Raw genomic sequence first — 22,070 nt, 5'->3', positions numbered from 1 at the left:
CGGGGGAGGACCCAACCCCAAACCCGGAGCCTCCCAGGATCAGAGCTGGGAGCCCTGTGGCACCGGGCAGTGGCTCCAGCCCCACGGGTGGGTGCTGAGCATCTAGGTGCAGCCCCCTGACACTGGGAGCATGTCATGTTGATTAATAATGAGTGTTCATAAAAACCTGGACAAAAAAAGTCACTGATTATTAATATAATATTGACAATGAGAATTTTTTTAAACCAAAAAGTTCTTACTGAATTAAAATACTTGAAAGTTTTTGTAACCTACTGCATACATAATGTTGAATTTATGAAAGATACATATTTGAATATTTCATAATGATAAGGTTGTACAAAGCTTGTAAATTATAAGAAACAAACATGATTTCTCTCTCTCATCTCAGGTATACGGCAAACAGAAAAAGCTAAGTCATATTTGTTCTTCAAACAATCTGATTTGAAAAAACATATCAATGAGTTTCTAAAAACATGTCTGTTGATCCTGCTTGTTGCTATTTCTGTTCTGAGAAACATTCTGTTATCACACATGGCTGCTTCTAAACCTAGAGTAGAATTTCAGATTAGCAAACTGTTCCAGAGCATTTAGCAATTCCCAGCAAAGTAAAACTTTTGCCAATGCTGCATGTAAGGACAACTGGCCTTAATGGGAAACTATTCAAAATTCCAGCACCATGGAACAAACTTCACACCAAGCAGAGGGTCAGTGTAACCAGAATGCAATTTGTTAATTAAATAAAATTTAAGTCTTTTGTTCTATTTTACTGTAAACAGTATTTATTACAAATCCAATCTTAAACATATCCATGTGAGGCCCAAGGCATTGGGAAACAATTTCTACATTAACAAGCAGGTGAACAACTTTTCAGGGGAACTCTTCATACCCATACTTGCCCTGGATGTCCACAGAGTTGACTACAGGGCAAGATAAAATAGGAAGGACAAACAAACATGAATACCGTTACATAAATTAGGTGTAATTACTAGACTTACGTACAGGCAAGCATGGCCTCAACCCAATATTAAAGCCTGCCTTCCCTCTTTTCAATGTTTGACAGTATCGGTAGCCAATTAAAACCCTTAATTTAGGAGGTTCTGCTCTATTTGACAGAACTAGGCTCTTTAATTAAAAAAAAAATCTCTGTTGCATTTTACCTTTTTTTTTTGTTAAGTGTTCTTCTCTGTCTAGATTACAGAACTAGTGACAAAACAAGGCAGTTCAAGCATTTTCATTTAAGCACCTTGTTTTTTAAGACTTGTATTTTATTTAAAACCTTGGATTAAGGGAATTGCTTCAGTTCTCTAAGATTTTTTTGAGCTATACAAGTTGAACCATCCACACAGAGGACTGACATTGATGGTCTTATGTCTGCACAACCTATGCAATGGTGCACAGCCTTGTGTTTCCAGGGCTCTCCCATATAACTTCCATTTCAGTAACACTGCCAGTATCTGTATCTCCAAACAGTCCACACTATTTTTGCTCCTCTCAAGTGGCAGAGCCACAGGTAAGATGTTTTTAAAACCATACATCTATGAGGCTTAACTATTTTCACTGAAATTAGAGACCTGAAAAGTTTGCCCAGAAGTCCTACACACTGGCAGGTTTTATGGGTAAACAGGGAGTTTCTTCAGCTTTATGAAATATTGTTGGGTCTTATAGGTTTAACTGTATACATTGAGGAGCACTGACACTGGTGACCTTATGCCTGCACAACCTACAGAAACCATTGTGATGACTATGAACTATCAACAGGTAGAAATGAAACCTAGGTAGGGACTGCAAATCCTTAAGTAAAGTACAGTATCCAAAATCCAGGGCCGGTTCTGAGAACAGACCAGGACATTTCTAAAAGGATGCATACATTTGTAGTTTGTAACAGGTACCAAAATGACAGGTTTTTGAGGAATATGCACCAGTAATGCAAGCACCACCTCCCATCTAAAGTGTCTTGACTCTGCTATGGAAGGACTAGCTCTGTGCCCATTCTAACTTTGGCTTTTAATGAAACTGTCAACACAGGTGGCTAGCTAGTATTAATTGTGCTTTTTTGCAACATGAACTGTGGGAATTGCACTGAAATCCTCAATTCATTTTCCATAAGTTACTGAAAAGTCACCAGATGGTAAAACTGGATTTGGACAATAAGTGGACTATTCTCCATCTGAGCTATCAACCACAATGTAACTTAGCAAGTTGTCTCACAAAAAATAAACCTCCAAAGTATTACCTACATTTTCCAACATACTTCTTAGATCTTGGAAAATAATAGGTCAAATTCTTCTCCGCTGTTAAGGCACACTAAGTAAAAATAGTGAAACAGGTATAAAAAGTTCATCCTACTGAATACTCACCTCTTCTCTTCTCTCTTCAGCAGAAGGAACTTTAAGTTCTCTTGCTGTGTCATCCTTGGGATCAAATAAGTATATGTAATCTGAAGAATAGCTAACAAGGATCTCCTGACCATCATCGCTGTAGCATAAAGATGTTACCCTGCAGGATTTGTTATTAAGGTGTGGAGGAACAAAACGTGCAACCATTCCAACTGTGCCCCGGCCAGCATAATTACCTAAATAGTAAAAGCAAAAGAACATGAACTTATTTTGACACATTTTCAATTAGCAAATGCACTGTTTAACAAGCAAAGTCTGAATTATTGCTAGGGAAGTGCCAGACATTTTGTAGTGTCCACATTTTGCTAAATATGAAATGAACAAATGCCAAGTCAGATCTTTTATCTTGTGTGTGCTTTAATAGAGAAAGAAATATAGAAACACACACGCACATGCGCACAACACATTATGGGAGTGGAAATGTTACCAACAAAAAGAATGCTTACAATGGAAACAATTATTTAAATGCATCTGGATCATCTCATTTATGGACATGGTGATGTACATCTGCACACTCAGCACTCCTTCCCTTTAATATTACACAATTGCATAATAAATTACCATGCTCCTTTGACTAACTCATCTATGATCTACCCAGTAATTAAACAGTCTTTAATAAAACAGAAAAATCATACATCATTCACAAACACTGTTTCTATTTGCCACGTGAGGCTTTCCCCCCAGAATTATAATGGCCAACCAGGAGTAACATTCAGTCTTTGACCAATGGCAAGTTCAATGCTTACTATCTCACCACCTAAGGCTAAAACTGATCCTTCATATCACTCCAAGTAGGCTGGAATTCTGCTTTTAAATAAGACAACATTAATTTTTCTGTACACAATAACTTAGTGATTCTAGGGGCTGATCCTTCATGATTAGACTGGATAGGTTAAATATTTTCTTTTCTAAACTTAGCTTTCCCAATAGGTCTGAGCTGGAAACAAAACAGAAATAAGGCTTTGCAAGCAAAGAGATATATAAAATTCCCCTGAAACCAAAATAAAATTTTGGTTTCTCTTCAGATTGTACAGGTGTAACCTTAATATATGATGCTGTTGTGTACCACATGTTTAACTGGCATTTTTTGGGGATGACTGAACTCCATTCAGGAGTACTAGGAAAAAATAACTGAATTAAATATTTTTTGCTATACTGCATAGTGCTTTAGAGATTAAAAAGACAGTTCTTTGCTCTGAAGGCCAATTTTCCTGCCCAACTATTTGGCCACAGTCATGCGTGAAAGTGTTACTTTTTAACAACAGGAAGAAGTATTTCCCCTCTATTCCTTTTATCAAATATTTTTTCCCCTCAAGATTCCAAAACAAAACCAATTACCTTCCGGCAAAAAACCAGGACCATGTTTCACCCAACATCTCAAGTTTCATCATTTTAAGAGCAAGTTAAAAAGGCTTTAAAATGGAAACACTCTGCCAGATTTAGCTATAGATACTGCTACATGCTCTGCTATAAATTCATATGTGCATATATGCAAAATCACCCCTTCACTAGCTGTTAGATGTAACCTAGTGTATTTTATTTTTCTAGGCAGGGACTTGTTTTCCCAAGGGAGAAGTTACCCTCCAGTCAAGAAGAAAGAAAGCAGTAGATGCTTCATGATCAGGACGAAGGTTAGTGGCATTAGGCATTTGAAATCTACATGCCTGAACGCAAAACGTGCACAAGCTATGGTACCATTTAATAAAACTACCATAAATGCAGGAAGAGCAAACAATAAGGCCTGCATATCTTGCTTCTCCTAGTGCTCATAAACCAAAAGCTAGCTGGCTAGCCACTTGATGGTAAAAATGCTTAGTTCCCAGACACCTACATCAGAATATATATACTTCCCATGTTCTAAAGTAAGAGTGGTAAATTGCCATATACTCAAATATAAGATGAACTCCAATAATCAATTATACTCTATATATGGGAAAAATGATAAATGTTACAATTTTCCAGGTACAGAATCTAAGCATTGGAGGGCTGTCTTGACCCCGTCCCCAAAACTGCTACAGCAGGGAAAGCAGTGGCAGGAGGCCCCCCTTGGCCCCTACCCTGCCCACTTATTCCCCCCCTGCAGGCTTCCTGCCCCCTCTGCACTTCCCTATCCCCAGTGCCTCTGCCCATCCCCACCCACACACCACCTCTTCTTCCTCCTTCTCCCAGTCTCTGCCCCTTCCCCCACAGCACATGGAAGCTCAGCCCTTACCTTACCATGCAGCAGTGCTGGCGCTAATGTTTGGCCAGGCAGGCAGTGCAGCAGTGTTGGCACTGCTGATTGGCTGTGCAAAGGAAGGCGTTTCCATGTGCTCCCTGCCCAAGGAGAAACCCCAGCCCCAGCAGAGCCAAGCTGCACCTGACAGTGAGGGGAAGGAGAGAGGGTGGGTAGGGAGGGAGACAGAAGCTGCAGAAAGGAAGTGGAGAGGGGGCAAGAGACTGCTGTGAGTCTCACTGTTTCAACCCAGGCTCATGACCAGAGTTGGAGCTGCAGCAGCTGCCTGCTCCCCGACTCCACTTCATATGTAAATGTCAGACAAGGGGCTTTTTTCCCCATGCTGAATGGAGAGGGAGGGTTGTTTTATATTGTAGTAAATACAATAGATCATTTAATCTACCATCTTACCTTAGACACTGCGTAATAACTTTAGACAAGAAGTGGTATGGAGTGAGAACTACTGGAAGAATAAATACTTTCTACAAGATTCTACAGAACTCACGAGATCCCTTTGTGTAAAAGACAATAATGGATTAAAGACATCCAAAGCTGGGCTGAAACGGCTGCATCCTATCTGTACTTTACTGAGCTCTCTAGTTTAGTACAGGTATGACCACCACATGATCTACAAGTGCAGGCATGCAATGCTGCACCTTCATAGATCTATGTAGAAATTACATAAATCAAGACGGAGTGTTGTCTGCTGAAATCATCAGGTGGCTTCACATTCCCAAATAAGGCTAAAAGACACAAACTCCATGGTGCTGCACTAAACCTTCAGAAGCTCTTTGGCCACCTAAGGAGGAGAGTTTCTTTGCAGACTTCAAGTAATCTTTCAAATCCTTTCCCTGCAGGCTGTAATAATTACTTTTTTGGTGCCCTAACATAGGATTTATTATTGCAAGAATGCTTACATAATACAGAAAAACTATAAAAAAGCCGGCTTTTAAAAAAACTACAGCAACCCAAATGGTCTAAGGTTAAGCAGAGGGGGGGGGAGAGGGGGGGAGGGATGGCTAACTACCTCTACCTGATGTTAGAAAAGGTTATTTATTTCATGTGCATTTCCTACCAGTTGCTCTCGTGCCAAGCATTCGCCGATCATATATTCTTACTGAGCTATCAGAGCAGCCCACAGCAAGGTAATATGGTATTGGTGGACAGATGGCTACAGAAGTGGCAGCACGCCGGCAGTTTATTAAAATATCCTGGAATAAAACAAAAAAAAAAAGGCATTTAATATCCCCATACCATGTGAAGTATAATTCTACCCAAAAATTTTTAGAGAAGGGGCTGCAAGATTGCTGCAAAAATCAAGATCTGGCCATGGAAAGATAGATGGCAAGAACATGCTACAAGGGAAGAGCAGAGGATGAAAATGATCAGAGAGCAAAACAGTATGAAATCACATTCAACCCAACAATGGGAGGTGTAACAGTACAGAAATACAAACTGTTCTATTAAAATTTTCTTGTACAGAAGGAGAGACCAGGAGGTGGACAGCAAGAACCACAAAATAGACAGCACCTATCTAAGCTAATTTAAAAGGCTTAGAATAGATTTGATTTATGGACAGATAATTGGATAGTAGAATTTCTTATAGCAACAATAATGTAACAAGCTTAGGGACCAAACATAACTAAAACCTAAAAAGATATGCTGTGAAAAATACAGACAAGAAGACGGAGAGAAATAAACGGTACAACGTGCACAATCCATGTTCCGAGATCAGTTTATCGTGTTCAGGGCCAAAAGTTTTTCTGGAACACAAACACTATGGACAAAATTAGCACTTTCTAGGGTGCTACACCTCCAATTAAGGTGGTCTTATATATTCACTACTCCACCTTTTTTCTATGTTATTACAGTAAGACAGAGACTGATCAATTATTTAACATTTTAGCGGAGTTTCCATTTAGAAACTCAATTTTCAACACCACCCCTATACTCCACAAAAGTCATAATACCCTCAAAATTGGTGAGTTTAGAGGCAGAATTTTTCGACCAAGTCTGAAGTAAACTGAATCAGGTTTGATGCATCATAATATCTTAAAACGCTGCAGAGATAGACAAGCTTTCAAATGCAGTGCATTCTAAGTCTAGTCCAACAATGCAGTTGGCCCAATAAAAGATATCACCCACAGAAATCCTTGCCACTTGCACATCTCCCAGACCATCATAGATACATCACAGATGCACCTGCACCACCAAAACTAACTTCTGTTACTATGTGATTTAGTCAGCTCATTAGGAGACTTTAAAATCTAACACACAGCTCACATGATATTGATGGGGTTCACATTCTGAATGTTCAGAATGTGGTCACATATTTGGGTCACTGCTATTAGAACATGCAATTCTTACATCTTTGCAATCTTCTTTTGTGCAACTTGTCTTGATTCGAGTATCAAACCACCTTACAGTGCCATCCTCACCACAAGAGAGAAAAGTATAGGGATCATTTGGTACTGTCATAATCTGTAATAAAAAAAAAAAAAAAAAATCAGAAACATTATTTTTTCTTGAAACAATATAAAGTTTATTTCCAAGTTTTCAGTACTTGTGAGCAAGAATAAGCACTGATTCTTAGCTGTGATGAAGATTTCTATGAAAATAATCAAGAGCAAATGAAATATTGCATTTTCAGCAGTTTTAATTATATATTTTTTAAAAATCCAGTCATGAAGGAGCTGAAACAAGCTAAACAACACTTCCATTTTCATTTGATAGCCGAGTTGCACATTATTTTCAATTAAATAATTACCATTTTAACTATAAATAAAACTCAAGTGCAGTCTATTTTCTATTATGCAACAAGCTGACATTTTAATAAATCAAAATACCTAGTAATGCAGAATTGTCCACACTATTAAGTCCATTAAGTCCACACTGTTATGTTAAGTACATTAACTGGTACTGCTCCTCCAATTCAAGTTGGTCTTTTACTTGCAAAATAATCCCCCTTTGAACAGTAACAAAGTGAGGTCTATTTTTAATCCTCACCCTTCAATTCATTAATTATTACTCTCTGCACTTTTCTTTAATAGTAGCATTACACCATTTTTGATCACAGAATTACTATAATTTCCTAAGAATATGGTAATGACAGCAGCATTTTTTACATACATATATATATTTTCTTGCAGTATTTTTCAAGATACTCAATTTACACAGAATGAAGTATCCAAAGTTACTTCATTTTTCTAGTTTCCAAAGCTTAGAACTGCTATTAAATTCACTAGATTCTTTCCATATATTTGTTGGACTGCACCACCCTTCCTATTAGGTTTTCAGATGCCTTTAACAAATAGCTACCACTTCATACCAAGTCAGGCATATCAGAATTTACCTTTCAGCCTACTGAAAAGAGCAGCTACTGCAAATTACTGAATTCAGACTGGCAATCCTGCTTTTACCAAAGTCCGTGGAAAAAATCACTTCTGGCCACACCTGGCAACCATTTCAAGCTGCAGGCCAGAATACCTGAAAGCAGGTTAGGTGGCTTTCTCTGCATCCACTCTGGGCCAGACAGCTGAACTGCAGCTGAGAGGCAGATGTGGGAAGGGAGAGAGGAAGCTGCAACAGTATGAACACAGCTGTCTGGACCCAGCCCAGCTCCACACTGGCTGGAAGTTGCATCTGCTCCCAAACCAAGGGGAGGGGAGGGCACAGCTAGAAGATGACTGGTACCAGAGCACCTCCTCACTGCTGAGCCCTGGCACAGGCATATGCAAAGTCCTCAGGCTCTACAGGCTGGCTCCACTGGCTGTGGGCCGGATCTGACCCATGGGTTGTATGTTGCTGAGCCTCATCCTATGGGGTTAATGCCCTAAATGGACAACACCAGGCAAAAGCAATAATAATTCAGGAAAAACACACTATGTGCATTTATTTCAACAGCTATGATTTAGTAGTTTTCATTATTTTATAATATTGCAATTTGTAGGTATCAAAATTTTGGGGTTACACACGCACACACACACACACAAAATGCACTTTTTAATATAAACATCACTAGCTCTGATACCCTGTGACTACCTCTATAAACATGAACCTCAACATTGGTAACTGAATGTTAGTGTATTGACCCTGCTGTGTTTCAATTCTAAATTTAAAAAAGATTTACCGATAAAAAAAAATGGAATACAAAGGTAAGAATTATCTTTATAAGTACATTCTCTCTTTTTAAACAGAATTAATGTGAATAGCAGCAAAGTCAAGTACCCGAGAGTGACTAATTCATCATTTTTAAATTCCCTGACATAACTACAAATACTCCCAGAACCCATATTGTGAATCTCTTCAGCTCTCTCCTACTGTTTTTAAAATATTCCATAACTCCCTTCTCCCTTACGTTGTCTCACAAAAAAATTATACTCCTTGCAAATTCATTGAGCTGCCTTATTTTTATTTGGTGTAAGTCATGATCTGAAATTACTACAAGCTTCATAATGTAAGCTCAAGGCCAGTTAAAATCTAGTTGGCCATTTAATTTAGGACTACTAACAGAGGCCAAATTATGTCAGCTTTTGTTATTTAAAGAATCCAGTGAGTCAAATTCTATATTTAATATGAGGAGGCAGTTAAATACAGTTGAAAAACAGTCATGCAGCTTTAACACATTTTCTCCCCACAGTCAAAAATGTGTTTAAGCAATATTAAGTTTCTAACTAACTTACAATACATGAATTCAATGTACTGAAATTCTTTGTTACTACCTCCAACTTACCCTTTGCTTTCATGTTTCAGGAATCTAAAAAAATCAACTCTTGCTGTACCATGCAACAGCATGTGTTTCAACATTTGAGTACAACTGACAAGTTAGTTGAAACCTGCATCATTCAGATATGTGCTGATTAATTCTTCCTACTATATAGATGTACCTAAATAATAATTCATGATGGAAAAATTCATGGTGTTTAGAATATTTATTTTTTTATAGGATCCATACTACTTAACCAAAATATTGTGAACATGATCCTCAGTGAGAGTGAAAAAGGAATGCCATTTATTTGCTCCTTAAGACAGTCATCCTCTAACTTTTCAAATTTGAAGCACCCCTCAAAAATATGCCAGCTCTTAAATTTTCACTCATTTTTGATCATAGAAAAATAATAGGACAATTCTATTCCAAAGAGCTTAAAAAGACCACAGGGGGCGTGTCCGGATTAACACGCACGTGCCTCTTGCCCCATCTCAAACCCCTTTGAGATAGGTCAAGAGGCACACACGGGAATGATAAAACGTTCACTACGCCGCAAGTTTGCAGTGCAGGGACAAAATCAGACACATCCAGGGCTCCAAAAAAACTGCTCCACAGGACAGTTGGGCAAGGCACAGTCCCAGACTGTGCCTGGAGCCAGCAGGGAGTCAGTCCTCTAGGAGAGATGATCTGATTTCTGGCCAGAGCATCTCTGTAGTGCTTCTGCTGCCCCAGCATTGTCAAAAGTAAGTTACGGACATGGGGTGGGAGTGAGTGGGTGTGAGGAGTGGCAGGGGGGTGTTGGAGGGGTGTCAGGAACTGTTGGGGGCTATGGGGAGTGGAGGGGGATGTCAAGGGGCGGGGGGAGTTGCGGGGGGGTGCGCTAGCCCCCCAGTGTGCGGGGCTGGGGACATAGTAGCCCATGTTGGGGGGGGCACCGAAGCAGCTGTGGTGAAGCTAGCAGTGCGCAGCAAGACCCGGCCCAGCTCATTAGTCCAGCTTTGCACCAAAGCAGGTTGCACGGTTCCTGGAGCCATGCAACCCGCTCTGGTGCAAAGCCGGACTAGTGAGACACACCAGGCTGGGTCAGGTCCCACCGTGCACCACCTCCCTGCAGGCACAGAGGGGCAGGCAGCGCTGCTGCCGGAGGCAGGACTCGGCACGGTGCACAGGGACAGTGCACCCAGCCCAGCTGGGTCCTGTCAGCCCTGGGGCCACTTGTGTTGCCCAGACTGGCCAGTCCCATAGGGCCACAGGACATGACTTGGCTCGGCATGCGGTTCCCTAGAGTTGGCAGCAGCGGCCTCAGAGCGCCCACTCCCACTGCTCCTGCAAAAGGTAATTTATGGGCCGTGCGCTGGGGGGGGCCCCCCAGCAATTGCCTCATACCTACCCCCACACAAACCCACATCCCTCCACACACACACCCACCTGCCTCCCCCACCTCTTCCTACCCGTTTCCTGCAAATGCCACATCCCCCCATCACACACCCATCGTGTGTGAAGAAAACCAAAAGCAAACATCAAGACATATAGGTATTTAGAATGTATTTTATCATGATGATAGAGACACTGGTAGGCTTCCAAATTGCTTTAACACTGTAAATATACCAATAAAGCATTGCCCAACTAACTGATTCCTCTCTCTATATATAGAGGGCTGGGAGGGAGGGAGGGGGCATGCACCCAACAGGTCAGCATTTTTTAACACTATAGATGGCACCCTGGTTGAGAATCATTTTCTGAACAAAATGGCTGGCATGATCACATAATGAAGATATAAATTTCAAAATCAAAGACTCCAGAAACACATCAGACCTAAAAACCCCTGCGTACTAGAAAACCAGAACTCAGGAAAGACTTACAATACTGACTGGTGAAGTTTTTGTGCTATTGAATGAGGTACTTGAACCAGATTTGGAGTATTTTGCTAATTGATACAGGATGATTAGGCTGGTTCAGTTTTCTAGGAGAATCATCTCTGCCAAATTCATAAGTCATTCTTTAAACTGTTTTCTTCTGACACTTTCTGCATCCCACAATTTCTCTGATCACTGGCTGAATGTGGTGCTGAATTGCTTCTGCACCTGTAACTACATGCCTGCAAATTTACATCCAAGGGGCAGGCTCCCTGCCCTAGATTTCTTAGTTTAGTGCTTGACCATCCTTTTTTCTCCTAGAATAATCTTCAACCATCTTGTTCTCTCTTGCAAAGGAAAAAAACCCAACCTTTTCTATATAGAAAAGTTATATTACCCAATAACGCTCATGAGTTAACAAAATAGACAGACAGCATTGTTACTGCTAACATCCTCTACCATGGGAGAATCAGAACCTGGTATTACAGTATGCATCCTATTGCTCAGTAGTAAGTTGTATTATCCAGGAGATGCGACATTTAGTAACTGCTGTTTCAATCATCAGATAGTCTTATTAAAAAAAGAAGTTGCAACAACAGGTTATACTATCCTCTGGCATACAATGGAGTGAAATTAGGATAAAAAACCTCATGCTATCCAGTCAGGAGCTAGATAAAAAAAGCTACAAACATCTTATAGCGAATGTGCTGAGATTCGATGCAGTTTAAAAAGATTAAGTCCTTATCTCTCTCAATCAAAAGATTAATGTTGCTTAAGGGAAACAATACCTTCTGGGTTAAAATAAAAATACACCTTTAAAAAAAATAAACACTAAATAAGAAGAGATCTAGAATGATCTTCAGCGAATCCAACAAACAATATCTGAACTATTGACCTGAAGCAGCATCCAGAGACAAAGGATGTGTACATATATAAAATGAGCTCCTTAGGTGGCCCTGCATTCCCCTTAAGGAATCATTATCCTGTGGCTAGCAACTGTTCCTGACACGTCCTTTAACTGGATACAGACATACACTGTTAAGGACTTTATTTTTACCACATAACAAGAAATTAATTCTGAGAGCTCTTTAGACATGTTCCTTTAAACATACACAAACCAAACATATTAACATTAAAAAAAACCCCAAAGGAAATGGAAATTGTATGATTCTTCTGTCCACTCTTTATAAAAAGCAACGGACTTACCAAAACTTATGTTAGAAATTCAGAGCTAGATCATTCACATAATTATTTGAAAATATAATACTGAACATTAGCAACCCCAAGATGAAAATTACATTTTCAACAACCTTTGTAAAACATAGTATATGGGCTATGTCACTAATGACCCTGATACACGTTACACTTAAGACATGATTAACTGATTAAACACACATTCATTCCATGAATGGTGTGATGAAACCAGCAATAAGTGACAAAGTTATTGAAGAAAATATGTATAGTAACTTTGTCGCTGATTTCCATCACACCTTTAACTGAACATGTGGCCAGTGCTCTTGTGTGCATGGCTGCATCACATGGCAAAAGCGCAATTGTTGGGATCACACATTAGACCCCACACCACCTTCTTTTTTAACTTCTACCAGTGGCCTAGGACACAAAAGAAGCAATCTGTCTAGTGAACTGTGTGACTCCTAGTTTAATGCAGTTTTGAGTTTACCCACTAGCTTTCCCATTGAGTTATAAATAACCTTAACAGTCAAGCTTACTTTCTTTACATAATAAATAAAGGTGGATATTTTCTCACGTGCCCCCAGATAAGACACACCTGTGGTTTTGGGAAGTCAGAATGAAGAAAAATAAGTTTTTCTAATCATTGCTGAACGTTGACTGCAGGGGATCCTAACTGCACCTGGGGCTATGGAAGGGTAAACCCTGAAGGCTGAACTTGTTCTCCTCCCTCCCTGGCAAAGGGGAAGCCTGGCAGCCATCTTGAAGCATTGTCTCAATGCTTCTGTTCTAGCAAAGAAAAATCAGCTTTCCCATTTAAGACATGCACCCTAAGTTTGGAGGGCTGATTTTTAGAGAAGGGTGCATGTGGTATGCAGGTAAATAGGGTATTACTAAGGAACACTGAAGATTATTTCTACACACAGAAATTTCACTATGAAATTCTCAAAGTCTGCAAAGACAGACAATAACTTCAAGCTAAAAAATGTAAAAAAAAGTTAGGAAATTTTTGGTAAAGTTTATGTTTATGAGAAAAGGCTTAGAAGTCCAGAAATTTAAAGTTTTGAAAAATAAGTACGAGTCTGCCCTCTTATTCCACTGACAGCATAAACCTACCATAGATTACCTTCCTCTGTGCCAGACCACCTACAGCTCAATAAAAAGTTTGTATTTCCCTCTTCCTTAACAAAGAAAACAAATAATTTGTGGGCTTGATACTGAGGTGAGATCCCTTTACAGTACAAGCATATGCATACTGCTAGGTATTTCACTTTGCAGGAAAAGCAGCCTTAATGATACCAATACATAACTTCTGAGAATCCTTCATTAAGGTAACATATTTCAGTACTAAAGCAAAGACCATAAACAACCTTTGAAAGCTACAAGCAAAGGAAAATTAATATATAACAGTGAAGCATAGAAATAAAGCTGTCATTGTCTGACTGAAATCTTGGTTAGCACCAACAACAAACTTCTATTCTCCAAATATTAAAGAGACCTTGGACTTTCAAGCAGAAGTGATATTGCAATACCTCATAGGTAGTTCCATAGTGGCACGTATACTGGCACTGCCTGTTGGTCTCGGCATCTTGCTCAACGTTAGTATAAAAAATTACTCCATCTCCAGAACAGGACACAATCTGTTTGTCATTGGTGCATGGTAAGAATTTTGCACTAAAAATATTAGCTCTGTGTCCTGAGCGGATGGTTGTTAAAACCTAGAAAGGAAAGAAGAAAAGCTTGTATTAGGCTAATATTTTCAAAGCAAATAGTAATGCATGGAAAAAAAAACAACTTTTAATTTATTATCCCATGATATAGTGCCAGGAGTACAAGTACTAGTAATATACATAGCTTGCTACCCACAGAACTCTGCAAGGAAATAACGGATATACAGACATAGGCACTCTTTTGCAAAATGGCCTGAAAAATTAGACTTGGAGGGCCATTGCACAAACGTATTTTGTGAAAGAACTAGGATTCATATTTCTAGAAATCTGATGCCAGAACATGAATCGGCAGCCATTATAAGAAGTGATAATGAATCATTAGAGAGCAATAGTGACAGATAAGAGACATGAAAAAGAGGAAAAAGAGTGACCAAGCTGTCATTGACCACAAAAAAATCCAGTATGAGCATACTTTAACTGAAAGGATGATCAGCATAGTACATTTTAAAAGTATAAAGGTTACTAAGCCTCCATCGATACAGATAAACTAATGATTTTATTCAAATTATTTATCACTGGATAGTTCACAAAGAGGGCAATTAAATAGTGTGTTCATTCTAAAGACTACAAATCCTTATCATTAGCTAGATGTAGAGTCCTGGAATGGAATAAGTTTTTAATGGTGCTCCTGTTCTCTTTGAAGAAACTTCCTATTTCCAGGTTTCTCTTCTTATATTTTAACACTCCACAACTTAAACCCTGCTTATTGTTGCACTATGGACAGACTTTTTAAATAAGAAAACAAAGTCTGTTCCATCAAATTCCCACAAGACAATTCCCCTCCACCTCATTCCATTCACAACATTTATTTTCCCACTCCCTCCAACAGGCAGGCACATCCCATGGATCCTAGTGGTACTCTGCTCCCATTGCAGAGTTTGAGCTGGAAACAATGGAAAAGAAACAGATTCACACTACAGGGAACAGCAGCAGCTTCCTGTATTATGGTTCCTTAGCACTTCTCATTGCAAAAAAGAAAAAAAGTAAGACTTTTTGGAGAGCTATAATTGTGCACTAGAATAAGCCAACTGCCTTTCAGCCAGCTAAGCAGCAAAGCAAGGCCTAACACAGCCTACGTAAGAAAAGGGCCTGGGGGGTAAGGCACTTCTCTATATCGTCTTTCTTGAAATTTCCTATTACTGAACTTCCAAAAGCTGTAGCACACACTAAATGTTAATGCAGGCAGGGCAAAGACTTGTCACCAACACTACCAGCACAACAGAGGAATTAAGAAAGATGCCTATATAGAGTGACAGAAAAAGTTAAGAAGCTTTGATGCTAATTTTGAAATGGCAGTTGAATTGAGGTGACGATGCAGACAAGGGATAAGAAGAGAAGTCAGGATGACTTTCTGGAACAACTGGAGAAATGCATTACCTATTATCAGTTCTTGGGGTGGTATCCTATGAAGACTCCAGTATCTAAGAGTTAAGTACCCCTTAGCAGCCTGCCCATGCAAAACTGACATCACGGATCTTTCTCAGAGTTTGGATAATGATATCACATACATTTAGAACAAGAATAAACACGAATGGGGATGGAGTAGGGAATCAGAGTTGTATCTCTGTTGACTCAAGGGAGGGAGCTAAAACAATAATTGGGCTGTCATTCTGCCATCAGTCTCAAGAATGTTTCTTAATGGTAAATAGAAGAGACTAACAGGTGGAAAAGACAGCATTACAGCTAACAAGTTAATATTATTTCTTATTTTGCCATAATTAATTAGAATGATCTTTTAATGTATGCAGTTAAAAAACCCAGAACACACTAGGATACAAAGCGATAATTAGCCAAGTTTTAGGACACTGAAGTAGTTAAGAAACACAAATAGTCAATATGTTAAAAAATGGCTAGGCAGAGAAGCTACTGTGGATACCAAAAGGAAAAACGAAAATCTTTATCTTTTTAAACTCTCCTATGTCTGTAAACTGCCTAGCATACTGTGCATTACTACCACCTACATTATGATTTGAAACTAGAGAAGAATCCCCTCCCTTTCCACACTTTAGTTTGACATTTTTGCATGTACAAAGTTCAAAGGAAAGAAGTAGTATTCATTTTGTACTCTTCGGCACTACCTGCAACACCTAGGTTCCTTAGCATATTTTTTATCCACTGCCTGAATTAATGTGGCTCTAATGGCTTTGCACCTGTGAATCATAGCAAGAAATGACACTGAAAAACTTTTGTGTATCAGCTTTAATTGCAGGAAGACAAGCAGTGGGGGGGAAAAAAGGACCAAAGGGGCACAAGCCACAAAATCATGGACTAAATATAGACATTGGATTTATGACACATTATAACCTGCCTGACATCCCCCCCCCCCTTTCCACCCCCCTCCCCCCCCCCCCAGCCAGCCTGTCTTCTCACTCACTGACTCAATCGACATCTTCACTGACTGCCTATCTTGTATGCATACCAGCTCAGCCTCTGGCTTCTTTACTTTTCATTCCATCCAGGAAGAGAACACACCAACTGCAGAAACTTCCTCAGCCTGATGAAGGGTTTTTGAACCTGAAAGCTTGCTTAAAAATGTTTTTTCCAACTATTTAAGTTGGTCTAATAAAAGATATCTGATTCACCCAGAGAACCTTGTCTGCCTATTTCCTTACACCAACACGGCTACAACCGACACCGCCATATTTAATTAAACACACAAAACCAACACTTCAGATTTATTAAACAACCTATAAAAATAAATCAAAACATGGGGCACATTCACCACTAATTTATTAAATGCTAGTATTAACTATTATAGCATTATAGGTATGACGTGGTTATTGGATTAAACCAATTATTTTAGATTACCCTAGGGAAATTTTTCTAAAATGCCCAAGTGAAAGTCCTTTGAGCTTAAGTGCCCACTTGCCTAATGGTAGACAAGAACCTTGTCTGCCTATGTCCTTAGACCAACACAGCTACAACCTACATGCTTGCCTAATGTGCTTTAAAATGGAAGTGGTTTTTTAAAATTTTTTTTACCTAGGCTGTTTTGAAAATGTGTATCCCCTTTTCTTTCAAGTTTTTAGAACTCATAAATCTCATCCTCCTTCCCCTTTTTATTAATATGCTGGAAGTGAAAAACAAGCCTTCCTGCTTTTTCAATTCCCAATCAATTTCTCAGCTTCGAATGAACCAGTCCAAACAAAGAAAACATTCTTTCTGCACCTGCAGAAGAAGCTACTTCTGGTAAAAGCTGATTTAGAACTTTAGCAAATTCTGGTTCCAGGTGTTTTGCACCAGTTCGCTGGTGTGACTTTAGAACATCCTCAGCAAACGTATACTCCTTGAATGGTTCCTCTCTAGCCCTGAAATTTATTATGGATGATTGATGGGAGATTAGTGGGGGGTGGCATAGGTACTAAGATGAACAGTTGGCAGCCCAGAGGTTGCAGGTGTGAGGCTATAGCGGAAGAGCTCACAGCACAGCCCTGTCAGATTCCAACAAATCTGAGAATTCTGGTAAATACCTTGTCACACAAGGACACAAAAAAGGTAATAGAGCCCATGTCATACCAACATTTTCCTCTTAGGCTGTTAGTTATCTACCCTGGTAATTTGTGTTAAGAATACTGGTAAGAAAATGAAGTGGAGTAAGTGCTTGATCCATCTACTTCCTTACTACCTGCAATTCAACTTTGCTGTTGGGCATTTCTTGCTTTGTTTTTTTAAGTTCTTTCCAAATTTCAGCAGCAATCTTTCTGTACTTTGTTCGAGGCTATGGAAATAGGTTTGGGTGTATTCAGCATATCTTCTACATTTCTCTTCAGTCCAATGTTGATTACTCCAGCTGTGATACTTCCATCAGCTTGGTCATGACTTTCTTCACAGACAGTCATCAGAATAAGCCAGTTCTTAATAAATAGCTTAAAGCGATCAACCAATGAATTCCATTATATATCTTGGGGGAGAATTAGCATGGATCCCCCAGCTCTCTTCAGTAAAGCTAATGCAAACTGGCTGTTATGGAAAGGTTTTGCAATTTCAACAGCATTTTCCTTATTCCTGAAGTAGTTACATTTTAGTACCATTTACAGGTACTAACTTAATGCACCACAATTACAGTTGCATTAATGAACGTGTAGACAAGCCCAGTTTATTCTATCTTTTACTGCTGCTTCTTTTAAGTCTTCTGCAGTATGGGCCTTTCCTGACGTATCAATTGTCTGCGAGATCAACAATCATGTCTTCTGTTGTCATACAAGTACGTATTACTGGATCATTGTGTATATTACTCTATCCATCAAGATTCAAATTAACACTTTTCCCTTCAATGTTTTTTGCACACTTCAATTTCTCTCTCATACAATGTATCCAGGTGCCTTCCAGCAGTATCTGTTCTGAAAGGGTGGAGTGTAACCTGGTCATAATTACTAAACCATGTCAGTGAAATGTTTGTTCTGAACAAGATGAAAGGGAGTATTTGTTGAATAAATGAACAGAACACTCTTTTTATCTATGTTGTCTTGCTGGACTTTTCCAGTCTTGATCATGAAACTCATCTACAGTTTTACTTGACAGTGAAGAAAGTTTATTTTTTGGATACACATAATTTACTGTCTGAAGTATGTTTAGTTACAGTATTGTTGGTAGTATCAGTAGGTGATTCTGAAGTTGCAGGCATTGCAGATCATGGATGTTCATAACTTCTTACATCTAAACTGGACCCTGAAACAAGATGCGGAGAAAGTGACTCATGCTGAGTATTACTCAGTGCATTACTGTAAAAGGATTATAAATGAAAGATCCCTTCTACAGATGTTTTTTAACTAGTGCTTCAATTATAATTTTTTTCCAAACCCAGTTCTATAGGGAAAATATTCAATAAATCATAAAAGGTCCTATTTAAATCCTTTTCTTTGTCAATATACAATAGCTTGAAAAATTACATTATTATTTTAAATTCATAAATTCTTATTAAAACTTTATTCTGCACAGGATAACTTTACCTAGGGATTGTATGTTTGCTTATACTGATCAATAAACCTCATTTCAGAAGTGCAGGGGTAATATTAAAAATGTATAATGGACTAATACTCCCACAAACTAGCATGTCCATTTAATTTTGGTACATAAACATTTTGAAATCTGTAATCCACCCAAAATAAGTTAACATTATTGTCAAATTTATAATTTACTAGCATTGCAAAATATGATAGGCAATCCATAAGAATGGTTCAAAAAATAGTAAGTTTACTAACCAATTGATCTAGATGGCTCAGACGCGTCCCAAACACCATCTTCAATTTCACTGCCTCCTGAGAAGCATTTTTCATAATGTTTCTTCATTTGAGCTACCAGGCCTTGCATCTCTTTATTGCACTATTTACATTCGCCATGTGTTCCCCTTTCTTCCAGTGGCACAGGAGCTTCTTGAAAATATTCCCAAACAGGGCTTTTTTGTAACCTGCAACCATGGCAGTTTTTTCCTCCATTTTCCAGGTGGTGAAATCCAAGCTAGTCCATGCTCCATGGAACGTTGTTCCTTTTCCTTGTCTTGGTGTTGGCTCTTTCTGTTGCACACACTGTTCCTCACTCTCCTCCCTCTCCTTATTCCATACAAGAAATTGACAGCAAATCAAGACTCCTTCTCCCTGTGATATAACCCATCATACCCTTCACCCTCCCCTGCTAGCAGTCCATGATTTCTGCTATTGTAACCCCCTGCCCTTAGTGCACTACAGTACTTTAGTTTAGAGACATGGATAGAGCACTTGAGAAGTTAATGTTTACATTTATGTACACATGCAAAGAAAGGCCATTTAACTGAAGTACCTAGAAACATTCAAAACCAAGGGGCTGGTACATGCTGAGCAGATGGTTGTTCTTCCACAAGCTGGAGAATAACCTTCTACTATGGGTGTAGAATCATAAATATTCACAATTTGAGAACTGAGCTAATCAGAGCTCAGGTAGAAAGAACAAAACAGGAGTTTGATACCCTGTTCAAATAGGTGGGCCCAGTAGCTAATCTTGATCAAGGAGTATAGATGATGGTGTCTACTGGAGTCAGAGGCCAGGATGCAATATCTGTGATGATTTTGCTGATCCTTTGCATCCAGTAATATAAATTCTGAATCCCTTGACCTCATGTAGATGTTTCCCCCTCATTTTATATAGAATAAAAGCACTCCAACTCAGAGCTCAATGACTGAACATATTTTAGTTGAAAATTTTTTAATAGATTAAACTTGATCTGAGCCTTCAAGAGTCTGAGAAGTGAATATATATATGCAAATATCTATAGATATATCTATATCTATCTATATCTATAGATAGATATAGATATATATATATCTATATATAGATAGATAGATAGATAGATAGATAGATAGATATAGATATATAAAGAGAGAGAAGCAAATATATATCTTAGCCTATGCTATATTAAATTCAAAGTTCATTTTAAACTGATTTATTTCTAAAAAGGAAAGCTTAATTACAATTTAAACCTAAATTTTAAAAAATCAGATTAAATTTTTATCTGATTTTTTCTTTAAAAAAAAAAATTAAAAAAAAAAAATCGATTTTTATCCACCCCGGTCAAGCTGCTATGTCTTCTCCAATATTATTACCTTCACTAGCTAAATGAAAACTACCTCAGGTCCATGTACCCCTGCTAGGATTACATTTCCATTCCACAATGTAGACATGTAGTACTGGTTTTCAGTCTATTTATACACCACTCGATCAAAAGACTCAACATCAATTCAAAATCTAGTCAGCTTAAAAAATTAAGCTGTAAACTTAACTTTCCTTAACTGTTCTCCTGTTTCCGTCTTATTGCATTTTAAACATAAAAAAAACCTCTCCCATTTTCATCTGTTGCTATATAAAATCTCCAAAGAAAGGAGATGAAACTGCACAACTGGCTATACATAAAATAAAATTTAACATATCTTATCTTTTAATAATAAAAGGAACCTTCAGCATTAATTAGAGCAATAGTATGTAAACACACTGTTTAAAAAGACTAACCCTTAAATTAATACATAATAAATCTTGCAGATTAAATTACAGGAATGTATCCTGCTCTGCCACAAAATTGTTCATTCACCAAGTCCCCTGTTAATACTTCTTTGGCTTTGGGAAATTCTTCCCTACTCCTCCTGAAGTCTGTTCCAAAGATATCTTCCTCCATAACTGAACTGCCTGTATTTCATCACAAAAGATCCCAGACTGATAAACTAGTTGGGAGTCGTCATACTGCCACCAGTAGTAGTAAAGGAAAGATGATCTTCAAAGGTCAAGATTCAGTCTACATGGTGGGAAGGACAGTTAGTGGTAGCAGTCATGTCTACCCCTACCAATAACTAATTTTTGGTTTAAAAAAGTAACCCAAAAATCCACATTTTCCATGATTAAAATGAAACACCACTTATATATACACATCTGTATATAAGCGGTGTTTCATTTTAATAATGGAAATATGTGGATTTTGGGTTACTTTTTTAAACCAAAAATTGTGGATTCTTTATTTATCGGAGAAAACCAGGACCCCTGCCAATAACCATGTTTCTATTAAAGCTCTTCAAAAGAAGCATACCTGGCCCCCAACTTGACCATTCAAGGCCCTGTGCCTCCCAACTGAATATCACCCACCTCTCTCTTAACTGCCAAGTGTCTGTAAAGCATTTGTTTTTCCTCTCTGAAATATGAGGTGGGCTGGAACACTGGTATAATGTGATGGAACCTGGGGACTAAGAGAAGTTCCAGAGAGTAACTTGTCTGCTAGACCATTAACAGTTCTTTACAGAAGAGATGCAGTATAGCAGTGGTCTCCAACCTTTTTGGGTAGGAGATCACTTTTTGAATTAAAAAGCAACCCAAGATCTACCCTGCACAGCCACCACCACAACCTCCTGCCCTTGCAGGTCAGTTTGTGGAGGAGGGAAGAGGGGGACAAATTGAGGCAGAGGGAGAAAAAATTATTTGGGGGTGCAGGTAAGTCTGTGGGGGAAGGGGTGAGGGTCA

General features: G+C 38.7%; 1 protein-coding gene across 8 annotated transcripts in view; it reads right to left on the bottom strand.

Annotated features, from left to right (window-relative positions):
* DCAF6 (DDB1 and CUL4 associated factor 6) overlaps positions 1–22,070 on the bottom strand; it is a 153,916-nt gene that overhangs the window by 78,356 nt on the left and 53,490 nt on the right. For 6 of the 8 annotated variants that reach the window (XM_014517574.2, XM_025198210.1, XM_025198207.1 and 3 more), the window contains 4 exons: positions 13,899–14,084; positions 6,979–7,092; positions 5,687–5,822; positions 2,358–2,572 (listed from right to left, as the gene is read on the bottom strand). In XM_014517574.2, the coding sequence (XP_014373060.2) occupies positions 2,358–2,572; positions 5,687–5,822; positions 6,979–7,089 (462 nt within the window). In that variant the 5' untranslated portion in view covers positions 7,090–7,092; positions 13,899–14,084. Of the gene's footprint in view, positions 1–2,357; positions 2,573–5,686; positions 5,823–6,978; positions 7,093–13,898; positions 14,085–22,070 lie in introns of those variants that run through there. The other 2 variants (XM_025198206.1, XM_025198208.1) reach the window with 1 other exon arrangement.

Source organism: Alligator sinensis, unplaced genomic scaffold, assembly GCF_000455745.1.
Source record: "Alligator sinensis unplaced genomic scaffold, ASM45574v1 scaffold19_1, whole genome shotgun sequence".
Taxonomy (NCBI): domain Eukaryota; kingdom Metazoa; phylum Chordata; order Crocodylia; family Alligatoridae; genus Alligator; species Alligator sinensis.
The sequence above is the reverse complement of the archived record's forward strand: the minus strand, read 5'-3'. Positions and strand labels throughout refer to the sequence as shown.